The sequence below is a fragment of the Charadrius vociferus genome, unplaced genomic scaffold (genome assembly GCF_000708025.1).
Source record: "Charadrius vociferus isolate BGI_N301 unplaced genomic scaffold, ASM70802v2 scaffold302, whole genome shotgun sequence".
Lineage (NCBI taxonomy): Eukaryota > Metazoa > Chordata > Aves > Charadriiformes > Charadriidae > Charadrius > Charadrius vociferus.
In genome coordinates this window covers 27,407-40,974 of record NW_009647023.1, presented here as the reverse complement: position 1 = coordinate 40,974, position 13,568 = coordinate 27,407, and the positions used below count along the sequence as shown (strand labels likewise).

The 13,568-nt window shown below is 41.2% G+C and overlaps 1 protein-coding gene and 1 pseudogene across 1 annotated transcript in view; one reads left to right on the top strand and one right to left on the bottom strand.

The window, feature by feature from the left end:
- Nucleotides 1-206, top strand: part of LOC104295718 — a 29,644-nt pseudogene extending 29,438 nt beyond the window's left edge.
- A 4,254-nt stretch (nucleotides 207-4,460) lies between these two features.
- LOC104295717 (E3 SUMO-protein ligase PIAS2) overlaps nucleotides 4,461-13,568 on the bottom strand; it is a 26,196-nt gene continuing 17,088 nt past the window's right edge. Inside the window, exons 8-13 of the mRNA XM_009895494.1 lie at nucleotides 11,849-12,009; nucleotides 11,107-11,240; nucleotides 10,490-10,661; nucleotides 8,120-8,259; nucleotides 6,283-6,320; nucleotides 4,461-4,643 (exon numbers count right to left, since the gene is read on the bottom strand). Of these exons, the coding sequence (XP_009893796.1) occupies nucleotides 4,461-4,643; nucleotides 6,283-6,320; nucleotides 8,120-8,259; nucleotides 10,490-10,661; nucleotides 11,107-11,240; nucleotides 11,849-12,009 (828 nt within the window). The remainder of the gene's footprint in view (nucleotides 4,644-6,282; nucleotides 6,321-8,119; nucleotides 8,260-10,489; nucleotides 10,662-11,106; nucleotides 11,241-11,848; nucleotides 12,010-13,568) is intronic.

Below are 13,568 nucleotides of genomic sequence, written 5' to 3'. Positions count from 1 at the left end.
GTGTTGCTTTGCAAGCAATATTGTACAGGGAATCGCAGATGTAGCAGATTCTTCACATACCAGCTGCGGCTGTGTTTTACCCTAGAAGACTTTTGATTTTATACCTTTCCTTAACATGCAACCAATGCTGTATTATTGATCATTTTTAATAATAATTCCACAAGGAGGGAATTCCACCTCTGGATAACTTCCTAGATAAGTTATAATCACTTCTGTTTCACGTTGTGTTTTGTCCTGACACCGTTTCCTCATAAAACCAGGAAGGAAATGGAAAGTTTTTCGTGTCACATTGAATACACACAAATCATTAACATGTTGTGATGATGGCATGATCACATACTAATAAAAAAAGAAATAAAAATGACATGCTAATTTGACTTATGGGACTGTTGTTGCCTGTATCTTGTCTGTGGTCACTGATGCCTGTGTCAAAAATACACATTAAAAAAAAAAAAATCAGTTGCCTAGGACCGATGGTGTTTGCCTAATCCACAAGAGTCTTTTAACCTAGGAAGCAGCTTCCTTCATTATGGCTCTTGCAGAAATTCTGGCTCTGTCAAGGTTTTGTCCTCTCAGCCAGAAGATGCATTCTTTCATCTCCAAACTTGGATCCTCTTGTGCTCTTGAAGACTGATAGCAAAAGGCTTGCAGTTACAGGTAAGCTTTCTAGCATCCAGCACCTAGATTTAAAAGCAGATACAGAAAAATCCCCACTCATGTTGGAGATGCCTGAATTCTTGCTGCTGGACATATGCAGAGCCTGCTGGGGCTGTATTGTTGGGCAGCATAGTCTTGCCTACATGACTCACCATTGTTTCAGACAGCTTTATCTGACCTAGGAGTATGGAAACCAGAAGCCAGCTCAGGGTAATAATCTTCAGGTGTATAGGTACAGCCTTTCTGTATCTAGTATTTTAGCAGCTAGCTCACTTCCAGGAAATTATGTAGCAAATGGGGGTGGGGGGGGCAGCTCTCGCAGCATGACTGTCAGTGCATGCTGCTTATCTGTGCCATAGAGGGACTTTGTATTAGTTTCATAAGCTTTACTTTCCTTCAGCAGTTGGTTTGAAAGTATCTTTGATATAGTCCACTCAAAGCAGTAACCAGATACCTCTTTATTTCCACTACAGAAGAAAGAAGTCATCTAACCTTTTCTTTGAGATCTTTCTCATGTTAGAAGTTCTTGTGTTGTAAAAAAATCACCAGATTTTGGTTATAGTAGTAGAATGTTAGAGCACTGTGTTCTGAAACTAGTAACCATAGAGCCCTCACTAGGTAATTATTGTTCTGTATCAAGGAACAAACAGAACTCAGAAGAAACAATGAAGAATAGAATAGATAAGTTTTGTTTGACTCTAGTAATTATAGAAACCTGCTATGCACCGGTGATGCTGCTTAGAGACCCCCCCTTGCCTTTCCCATTTTGATTTAAATATCAAGAAACAAGTTAATAGATAGTGGTAGATATAACCATTGATTATTTGGATATGGGTATTGATAGTAATATATATAATCAAGGGACTAATCAATGAAAATCAAACCCGTAACATGTATTTGGTAACTAAGTATAATCTGAACTGTTGAACAATATAGCATTGAAGTACCTGTCAAGAGAATGATAAAGTTGTAGGCCTGATTAGTAAACCAAGAAAATCTTCTGGAGGTTCCAAGATTAAAGAGGGGGGGCAAGACTCTGTGACCAAGCTGAGCATGCGCAAGAATCAGGTTCAACCAGCGGACACAGTGAGGAAGACTATGAATGACCACCAGAGGACCCTGGACAACCACCAGTGTACGTGAAAGCGCATGCGTCACAGACATTTACATATATTAATGAGCTCTTGGAAATCTTATGAATATGTTAATTATTTTCTGGAAATGTGATGAATATGTATGTTTTGATTGGATATAATTTTTGTAGTGGAGCACCTCAGTATGCACACTAGGTGGAGTGATCCCCTGTGTCCAGCACTGTAATAAAGAAGTGCCTGTTTTCTAAACTTAAATTAAGGCTCAGAAAGTTTGTTTCTGCCAATTTCAGTAACACTTGGATAGACATTCTGATACATTTTAGAACTCATTGAAGGAAAAATAAACCAAAAATTCATCTAGCTACAATCAGCATTGCAGGACATTTAGCTCACACCACAGCCTATGCCAATCCAGCTCTCTTCTAAACAGGTGAGGCTCAAAGGACTTAAGCTTGCATTTGACATTGCTGTCATGGATCTAGAAAGTTTAAAGCAAAATGCAGCTATATACTCCTGCCCAAAACAGCTGGAGACCACAACCATACCTCAGCCCTGAGGGGCTGAGGGCACAATAATTAACTTAACAAAATTCCAGCCATATTTTATAATGGTTTAGAGCACATCCTACAAGTGGGATTCACCCTTACTGAACTTTTCTGACATACATGCAAAATGTTTACATCCCTTCAGCCAGTTCAGCAATTGCCTGAGTCACACTTCAGTTTGGCATTAAGAGTACAAACAGCATCTTCAGCAACAGATACCAGTTTTAAACACTTCATTCAGCATGACTCTGGAACTTCTCTTCACACTCTATTTATAGTTCAAGTCACTGTGCAATTGTGATGCAGAAAGCACCGATTGGCTGCAGGCCATTAGGAAAAATCATGAGTAGCATAGCTTTATTGGAAATAAATCATGCTAAAAATTGATCTTTAACAGGTACAAAAAATTCAACAGATAAGGAGAAGAAAGATTGAATGCAATATTAAGACCAACATGTGAACTGAAGACTGCGGTGAAAGATCATACAAAAAAAGGCCATGAGAAATAGTAATGCAGCATTAAAGGTGGGATTACAGGGCAGACAAGTTACAATACATTCTGCTTCAATATTTCTTATCTGTGTACTTCATTCAAATACTGTGACAGTAATGGAAGGCAAAAAGCACCAGACACCTGACCAAAGAAATAAAAAAAAAAAAGGAACACAAAATTAGGTAATTAAGGAAGGAATAATCTCAAATACAGTTACTCAACAGAAACACATAAATTGGAAAAGCTGCTGTCACATATATAGACAATACCATTATTCCAGCTCTATGGAAATGACTTGATTTTCCTGGTCTGTAACCTCTTCCACATACAGTACTGCTGAAATTATCCTTAGAGGTGTGTGGGGAGACAGTGCATATGCACAACAAAGCAGCAGATTAATTGGAGGAGTAGAACAAGAAGTTGTTCCCATTGAATTAGAAGAGCCACGATTAGGAGGCTATGTAGAGGGGGACAAAGCATCATTAAGCCCTAAACACATAATTCCACTGTGCAGCTTTTATCTTTCAAAAAGCCAAGCCTCCCCCGGGGCAAGTCAGAGTGTAGTATTCCCAAGCAGAGTACAGCAGTTACTTAAGTGACAAGCAAGAGATCCTACAAAATAATCCTGCCCTGGAAAAAGTAATTCCTATTATGTCTCCTTACAGCTGCCAGAGAAAGCATGCACTCCACTTGATCAGCTGGTGAGGGGTGGCAGTTTCACAGAGGGCCACCAAGGACTTCCTAATCTAAATTAGAGTTTAAAGGGTGTTGTTTTTTTTTCCCCATCACCTCTTAAAGTCAAACTAGAAAATTCACCTGTAACTCAACTGTGCATAGTTTGGAGTTTTTGGTGGTAGGGAGGCATCCTAATTCTGACATGACAGCACAGAGATGGCATAATGCAGGGTTTGCATAGATAGTTTGTCCCCTCCCCAGCCCAAAAAACATTAAGAGGAAGGAGTCACAGCTTAGGATTTTGTTGCATTTGGGCAATTGAGGAAAAACTCAATGGATAGAGTGGACAGACAGCCCAAGACTTCTCTTCTTGCCTGGGGGGGGGGGGGGGGAGAAAAAAAACACCACAAACACATACACCACAATCCCATTTACAGAGGCTTCCCCTACATCCCCAGGGAAATGGGGAACAAGAGACATACAACGCAAGTCATGGCTATTTCACAAAGCTTCATTGTCTTAAATGAAGTTTATTACAGGCCCCAGTGAAAATATTAAAAATTCACCAATGCATACACTTCTGCACCTTTGTCCAGGTTGTTGTTCTAGAGTGGTTAAGTGCCTTTTTTATTTAAAAAAAAATTGTTTATTTTTACATTATTGCTGTGGTTTACAACAAAACTAAGAACCATTTGCGGAATCCACCCAGCAACAAAAAGTCAGCTTCCCCAGAACAAGCCGAAAGCATAAAAGCATGTTCTGAAGGGGCCTTTTCTACACCAGCTATTTAATGAGCAAGAAAGGAAAAAAAAAAAAAAAAAAAAAAAAATAGTAACAATCTATCACTTCTGTTCCTAGTGTAGACGAATTTACCCCATTTTCCAGAAAGCAAATCCTTTCAATAAATATCAGAATAATTTCCGAGATGCTGAAGTTCCAGAGATACAAACAGCAGCTCTGTGCAATTTCTCCTGGAGTCCCATGCTGCCCCTTGTTTCAGTCCAGTGAGATGATGTCAGGAACGCTGCCTCCGCTGCTGGTTATCACTCCCATCTCACTCCTGCTGGAGGAGCTAACCTGCGTGCTGCTCTCGTGGTGACTGGTTGACATGATGATGCTGCCAGGTGTGCTGCTTGTTAAGGTTGAGGTGAGACTATCCAAAAACATAGGAGGACAGTACTGCTTGAAACAAACAATGAAGAATGAAGAGACTAACTGCACAAGGGAAACGTATGCTCTGAAGATACATCTTCCCTACAACAAGCACAAAACACATTACTAGCAGAACCTTGTTAACGCATGCATAGCAAGAACCAGAGTTCTGCAAACCAGCAAGTAGAGATTGGAGCCACAAGCCCTTCTCCCTCATCCTCCCCTCCCTTCCCCCCCCTTACTAACTAGTTAGCTTGAGCATTTACTAGCACATTAAGAAACAGTCACTACCACATGATGATCACAAAACAAACCCTTAGCATTTGGAGAATGTTCACTACCCGTAGTTACTGGGCACAACTACGCATTTCAGGCTCCTTTCATCACGTAAAGATAGCAGAATGCTTTTTGCTACTTTGATGGAGGTTAAAATAATTTCATCCCTTCAAATGGCAGCAGCTGTACTAATTAACATTTTCATAGTATATACCTGCAATGATACATGCAGGTCTCTAAACATTTTATCAGTGATAAGTGAGCCCTGATCAAGTCTGATTAAGAAAAATTAATAAGTTGATTTAAATTTCCTGAAGTGGAAGACCAGCCTTCTCAAAGCAGAGCTTAACATTTTAAGCATTTAGAAACAGAACAAGGTTGCCAGGCGTCCAAGAGGATAATATAAGACAGCCCCACACACGCACACATACACTGCTCAACACATCTTACTTTCTCTTACCCTGTGGATTCCAATCTTGGGCTTATGTTTGGAACTAAGCCTGAACTGTTTGAACTGTCCAAAGTGGACACTTCACAGCAGCATACCTGCTTCCAGTCTCCCACATGAACAAACTTCTGTTATTCCCACTTTTGGCAGTTCAGATCTCAAGGTCAGGCAGAGAGTATTGCAAGATGCAGTAAGTGGAAAGAAAAGGAGGAAGTTCATCCTTTGTTTTTAAGGCACCAGAAAGTCAACTCTACAGTAGAGTCCTGTTATGGTTATCTTCTAGCAACAGAGAGATGAAACAGAGGGTCTGCTTCAGATCCTCTTGTCTTCGGTAGGGAGCCAATATTCCCCCACATTTCAAGGCTGTAGTCTGTCTGCATAAGAATCTAGTTACAATAAGAATCATTCTCCCTAACTGTGTAAAGTTTAAGTTTCCAGGGAAGGAAAAGCACCACCTAGTTACTTTTGACCTACAAAACTTCCATATAATCCAAAACCAATGGGGTTTAGGTGTTACATGGAGTGATTTATTATAAAAGTGTTCAGTCATGCTCATCAAATTAATGAAGATACTTTCTTTAAAACTTAATCTCCTCATATCAAAACCAACAGAAACAGCAATCAGCAAAGTATATTTACAGAGCTTAGTCTGGCCTACAGATACATGGTATGAACCAAGAGCGTGAAGTACATGATGGGTGTATTTGAGTTAGTGCTGTACAAATATCCACTTTAGAAAGGCAAACTATCGATAAAGAGTGAGTTTCCACACCTGGATTTATCCTAGTAAGGCTAAACTGAATCCTCCCTTAATGCATCTTCATTACCACCTCTTGCTGGGAAAATGTTTTTTCCTAGATGACAGCACCCTGATAGTTACTCAAGCAGTATGTCACAAAAACCAGACTTGGCAATTAACCCCATAGCAGTTCAGAAACATACCTGTGAATCAACTGGGATTAGGGAAATAAAATCCAAACCTAGAAAGAAGAGAAGGATAATAAATTGATGAGTTTCTTTGATTCATACAGACCAAATGTAAGGAACTTTGTGGTCGTAGAACAGATTTTGCAATTGTTAGACAGTTTCTAAATGGAATATACCACTGTGACACCACTCTCAACAACTACTTCAGGCAGCAGCAAAACAAGTTATCTAGTACAAGTGGCTCTTTTTAAGAATGAGAATGACAAAATGATGTATTATTCACTGGATATTGCAGGGTGGTTCAATGTGGTTGCTTAGATGGAGGTTGCCATTTGGAGCTGTTGGTTCATAATGCAAGTTTCACTGCATATTGTACCTGACTTTGCCAAACTGGGACATGAAGAGTGTCATCACATTAAAGATGCTGGAATGAAGTAAAGTCACAACATGCACAAGTCCAAAAACAAGCAGCAGGTCTCTTCCTCCACCCATGGGCAGCCAATAAGGAAACATTTCTAAAATCATCCCCGTTTTGTGTCTAGACAAATAAAAGGAACGAAGAAGAGGAAACTACAAGTAGTTCAACATATATCCTCTAAGAGCAGGGACAACTAGCCATCCGTCTTATACACCATTAGCGTGTAAGCATTTAGGGCAAGATTTTTAAAATTATGAAATCAATGAGAAATTACAGCCTTTTTTGGTTTGTTTCTAAATATTGGCCTTGTGTTTGCTATGTCAACAGAAAGACATGGCAAACTTCCCTTCTCTCCCTCTTCCCTCACCTCCAAAACTGTTCTGGCCAGTGGCATCTCTCCTCCTCTTCTCTATCAGAAAAAAATTTTGAAGGAGATTTAAGCTCAGCTGCTTTTACAGAATTGAACGTGCAAGAATAAGAGAAGCTGTCTAGAACTTCAGTTGATAGAAATGGACAAAACAGTTCTAGACTTCTGTTCTCTCAGCTTACTCTCCTATCCAATTTGGGAAGACAAGCGATTTCTTAACAAGGGAGAAGTGGAGGGAGGGAGCAGTAAGGGAATCAAAATGGACAGAGAAACAAGGGTGCTGAAAGAAGAGGAAAACACCCAGAGATATTGCAGGGGAGAAATGGAGACAGGCAATGGAGAGGGAAGAGGGAAGTACAGGAGGCCAATGTGACACCTGTCACCACAAGTCACCATTTCCTGGGCTCTGGGTTCATTACAGCTGGCAAAGAGACCCCCCAGAGTCCCTACATACAGTATTCTTTTCAAGGAGCCAGGACAGAAAACAATCAGTATCCCCACCTTTTGTCTGATATTTAGCAGCAGGGTTGAAGAATACATCATAGGCATTTAGGGTATGTCTAGGTAAAGAAAGCCAATAGAGGTCAGCTTACACATTGTAGCTCACCTTAACTTTTTTCATACAGTCTAGACAGAGCGCCACTAGAATCAGCTAGCAGAATATCTCTACATCTAGAGTTGGGATGAGTCAGCACCATCGCACTTCTAAAACTTAAATAGCAGCTACTCTCCCTCACATCTATGACATGTAACAACTAGATGTTTACAGTCTAACTCAATATAGCGAGAAGCATTTCTGGCTGCCGTTCCAAAGTGCCAATTTGTACCCCAGAAGCAATGCTTTTCACATCACTGTTGCGAAGCGTAATCTGAAACTGGAAAGACAGCCTGTACTGGACTTGTCTAGACATCACATCAGTGCAATACTTTATATAGTCTTGTGGCATTAAGAAAAAAAAAACACAACACAAAACCACACATACACAGTTGATTAATTATCCAATTTTTACCCACCCCGCAATTTAACAAGGCTGTCAGAACACACATTAAAAATAGCCACCACCTACCTGGCAAGTCTGATGAAATAGTGGATATTGGTGGATGATGGAATGGTACTGGGTAGTCCGTTAATGAAGGAGGAATAGCAGCAGCATCAACCGTTGTCACACTGGGCACTCTGACAGTAGATGGCTGATACATGAGAACCCTGTTTTAAACAGTACGGGAAATTACAAACAACCTGGCCGTTAGTTACAGAAGAGAAATTACACACTGTGCATTCACAAAGTCACTATGTTACAACATAACTATAGCGTGGCTACTCACTACACAGTATTCCACTCTAATTTCCTCTTTCATAACAGTCTTCATAATAACATGACTGTATCTTGGCTCTCAACAGCAGCTGTGACATAAGAGCAAGTTGACATTAAAACAAAGTACAGTGCTGGAGTCATATATAAAACAGACTACCATTCAGAGACAAACAGAAATCTATCTGTGGAATACCCTGAGAGGGATGTGCAGGTAGCCAGAGCCAGGAGGAAAGCACTTGTTTCAATTTCTCCACATAACTGTTCCTCAGTGCTAACCTGTCACACCAAGGGCATGCCTGACCATTCAGCCCCTGGAGCACAGATTACACACATGGGAGTTAAATATCAAATCCATCTTTAGCTTGGGCTCTGACCATGAGTAAGTTCAGCTCTCCAGGAACACGCAACCAGTTAAAACCCTTCTGCATCCCCACCTTCTGCCCAATTACTTTGCAGCACTGTTAGAGACAACACTGCAGGCGTTCAGGCACCAGCCATGTGCATAAAATATTTCATAAACTCCAAGTCAGGTGGAAACACACAGAGTCCCGCTCCCAGCTGCTCAGCATCGCTCCCTCCAGCCCATCATCTGTGAGTGTCATCTACTCACATCCTCCTCCCCAGACTGCTGCATTTATGCTACTTCTGATTTCAGACCCTCCCTTCTCAAGCACCTCTTATACTTCAGCCTACATTGCTTCTGCCTATAGGAAGAAACCCCACACTTTTACCAAAACTAGCATTCAGGCAACATTGTTTGGGGAATAGCTTGTCTCCCCTAAAAGCCAGGCTTTGACTTGAAGAATGAAAACATGCCATTTCCATAATCAAATGGTAAGGAAAATGCATTGGTCACAGACAGACAAGAAAACTCAGTCCTACAGGTATGGTTGCAGCTGGCCATCTCAGACAAACACAGGAGCATGGAAGAAAGTCTTGGTGCCTTTTGAAACTTCATTAAGAGATGTATTTGTAGCTATTTTTTCTTATAAAAATAAGAAACAGTGTCTCTTGCAGAAGGACTCCTCCAGAATCCTCACAAAAAGCAACGGCATTTCAGTATCCCTGCTGAAAGTTGTTGAAGATGACCAACTATTTGCTCACCAAAGACCACACATTCCTGTGGACTAGAGACACAGTATACCTGCTCATTAGTTCAAGAGCTGGCAAAACAGAAGGGGTTTGTTTTTATTACTATTATTTTAGTACAAGACATAAGCCACTACGCTGAGAGACACAGACACACACCTCATGCATGCAGCAACACCGACTAATAAGCCATTACTAAAAGCTGATGTTCAGAATCGCCTTATGGAGCGGTGACCGCTGGTGAGCCTAACCAGTGCCCCTCTCTCCCTGTGTCTCCTGCACCCTACGGGCCAAGAGCAAGAACTTTATGGAAGCCACAAACAGTAACTGCAGCTGACTTGCACAGACTGGGACAGACAGAAGGCAGCACAACAGTAAAGGAGCTGGTTAAGCCTGTGGCTGAAGTCAGGCATGACTACAGAGACAGAGCAGTTGGCAGAGGACTTTAAGTCATTGGTTGTGCTAACCAAGGTGCAGGACAGACTGACAACCGTGGCCAATAACAGAGTCCAATACATTCCAGAGTTTAATGGAGAAATGGAAGAAAAGCTTGTCTCGATTCAAAACAGCAAAGCGCCTCCCTTCCAAGACTGACAGGATTGGTGAAACACGCAACGCAGCCTAGTTTCCTGGGCACCAGAGCAGATTCGATAAAGGGTATAACAGACAGCAAGAGAAAAGCCTTTAAGATGACACTAACTTCACAAGAATGCATAAAGCTCCTTCACTTGGCATAATCTGCTTTCTCAGGAGAATCCTGTCCATTAGCTTAATCAGCTTCCTTTTCTATGGAGAAATATCCCTGCAAACACAGCAACAGTCAGCGCAAGTCTTTTGTAAGATGTAAAACTATTTAATAGTGTTTTGCCTGTACAGAGGTACTGTATCAATACAATCTTCTGCAAGTAGAGGCCTAGAAATTCTCCTCAAAGCGTGAAGCTGGATCCCAAAAAGAGATTACAGGTCCATTTGTCTACACATCAGTTTATCTGAGACATGACAGAATAAAAACTAACTTTAAAATTGACAAACCCTTTGGTTGGGCTTCCTTGTGTCTCAGACATAAATATGCACTTCTTTTTGGTAGGAGGATTTTCCTCTTCATCAGAAGAGCTTTCTATTGTCAAGTCAATAATGTCAACTTTCTTCTTGTTTACCTCATTGGCCACCGTCACAGAACATGGTTTGCTAACAACACTGGAACCTAAAAAAGAAAATAAAATATTACTGTTTTTTAAAGGCTGTTGACATCAGAAGTTTCTACTTGCAACAGAACCAGGAACTCAAATCATTTTAGCTCGTCTTCTTGGCCACTACAGAGAATGTTATGGCCCAGGAACTGTTTTATTAGTATTCTGTATCATATTGCGAATATTAAAGCATAAGCTTTAATTTTCACTTACCTGTTTAAGGACCTAAAACAAGAGCACCCTTTCTTTTTCTTAACTGCTATTATAAAGAGCAAAAACAAAGCCGCAAAATGCACACTTTTAGAGATACAACTTTTTCTTTTTTGTTTAAATGACAAGGTGGTTAGAAGTATTAAGCCCTCCACAAAACAAACATCAACATCCATACACATTATCCAAGCTACAACTAAGCCTCCAAGACTTTTTGTTGGTTTGCAACCAGTACCCAGATGTACATACTTTCTATTTTGGTGCATTGTGGACTTGAGACTTTCACAGCTTCTTTCTTTGGCCTCATGGGGCACCAGGAGCCATCATCTTGGAATTTGATCTCATCCACATCTGAACATTCATTCAGAATTTCCATAAAGAGCCTGAAAAATAAAGTGGAGTGGTTTAGTTTTAATTCCAAGTGATTTTTTTTATTCTAAGTGAAAAGGAGACACAGTTGAAAAGCTAATTGTGATCACCTTCAACCCACTGCATGCACACTCTTCCTAGTTCATCTTACCTGAAAGCCTGTAACCACAGCCTTTGTAGACATCCAGACATCGAAACTTAAGAGTATCCCAACCTACCCATATTCTACTCCAACATTACTGCAATTCATAGATTTCCATACAGAAGCAGAAATCATCATCCTTTGAATCAAGTTTGACACTTGTTTATGAATTAAAGTTAATTTTTAAAGTTAATAGCTTCAGAGATAGGGTCATTTAAAAGGGAGACCTATCCTGGGTGTCACATTTGAATTTCTCCAGAGGAAATACACTGAGGCTCAGAGTTTGATGATGCAATTAAGAGATAAACTTATGTAGTTCATTACATGGGAACAGAAACAGATTCTAATGGTTCCTGCTAGTCTGAAGTATTTTAACAAAGAAAATAGTATGAAATGGCTAAACCTCAATTCACAAAAGTAGCTGTCAAATACATAATTACTTAAAATTTTTCATGATGTAATCTGCAAACAGTCTCTTACCCATCTAATATTAGGCTCTCATAAGCTGCCTTTTTGTCACAGACAGGGCAGATCCAGGTAGGCTTCTTTTCATTCATTTGAAGATAAAGAGCAGCATCAAAACATTGCAGGTGTGTGCAAGTAACAGCCCGGCATGGGATTGTCAGTCTCATTTTTCCCAGCTGCAGGAGGTGCATTTAAAGAGCATCAGAACAGCAGACAATAAAGTAGGCCTGGATGGCTAACAAGGAAATCTGAGACAGTCAGTGCAGTAACTGCCTCTTCTCGCTACAGAGGTGCCCAGTGCTAAGGTCGCTGCAGGTAAACCCACCTTATGAAAGCATGTACAGTGCGCTTAGAGGAACAATAAAGCCATCCTCAAAGTCTTCACTGAGCCAAAAACAGTCAAACATTTCTGATGGCCCTGTATCAATGTTATTTCTACGATTTCATTTTTATTAAAAGACCTACTGAAGCACCCGCTTTTATCATTTTCTTTTAGCCTAATATTTCAAGGGGTTTTGTGAGCTCCAGTTATGTTAGACTCAGGATGGGATAATACCCATTTTAACATTTAGCTTAACAGACCAGTCACAAACACAAGCCCAGTTTCTACCTGGGAAGAGAAACCCCAAGGCAGCATTACCTTGTTACACAGTGATAAATTTTTTTATTTGTTATGGTAGCTGACAGTATAAGCAATACCACCAAGATGAGGAGATCCAAAGTTTTATTTATCACTGCATCCTTCAATTATTCTCTCATCCTGCCCAATTAGTCTCAATATACAATATTACTCCTCCTGAAGACCTCACTATACACACAAGTAGCAACATGTGCATGCCCGCAAGGCTACGATCTAATCGGCATCACAGAGACATGGTGGGATGGCTCCTATAACTGGAGTGTTAAAATGGATGGATACAGCCCTTTCAGGAAAGAGAGGCAGGGGAGATGAGGAGGGGGTGTCACCCTCTATGTCAAGGGCCAGCTGGAGCGCATGGAGCTCTGCCTAGAGATGGATGAGGAGCCAACCAAGAGCTTATGGATCAAGATTAAAGGGAGGGCAGGGACAGGTGATGTTACAGTGGGGGTCTGCTACAGGCCACCTGACCAGGAAGACCGAGCGGATGAGGCCCTCTATAGACAGACAGGAACAGCCTCACATTCGCAAGGCCTGGTCCTCATGGGGAACTTGAACCACCCTGATATCTTTTGGAGGGACGACACAGCAGGGCATAAGCAATCCAGGCAGTTCCTGGAATGCGTCAACGATAACTTCCTTCTCCAAGTGATAGAGGAATCAACGAGAAGTGCCATGCTGGATCTTGTTCTCACCAGCAAGGAAGGGCTGGTGGGGAATGTCACGCTCAAGAGCAGCCTTGGCTGCAGTGACCATGAGATAGAGTTTGAGATCCTTAGGGTGGTGAGGAGGGTGCACAGTAAGCTTGCTACCCTGGACTTCAGGAGAGCAGACTTTAGCCTCTTCAGGGATCTGCTTGATGGAGTGCAGTGGGATAAAGCCCTGGAAGGAAGAGGGGCTGAGGAAGATGGCTAATATTCAAGAACCACCTCCTCCAAGCTCAGGAACAACGCATCCTGACAAAGAGGAAGTCAGGCAAAAAACCCAGGAGACCCGTGTGGATGAACAAGGAGCTCCTGGACAGTCTCAAACAGAAAAAGGAAGCCTACAGAGGATGGAAACAAGGACAAGTAGCCTGGGAGGTATACAGAGAAATGG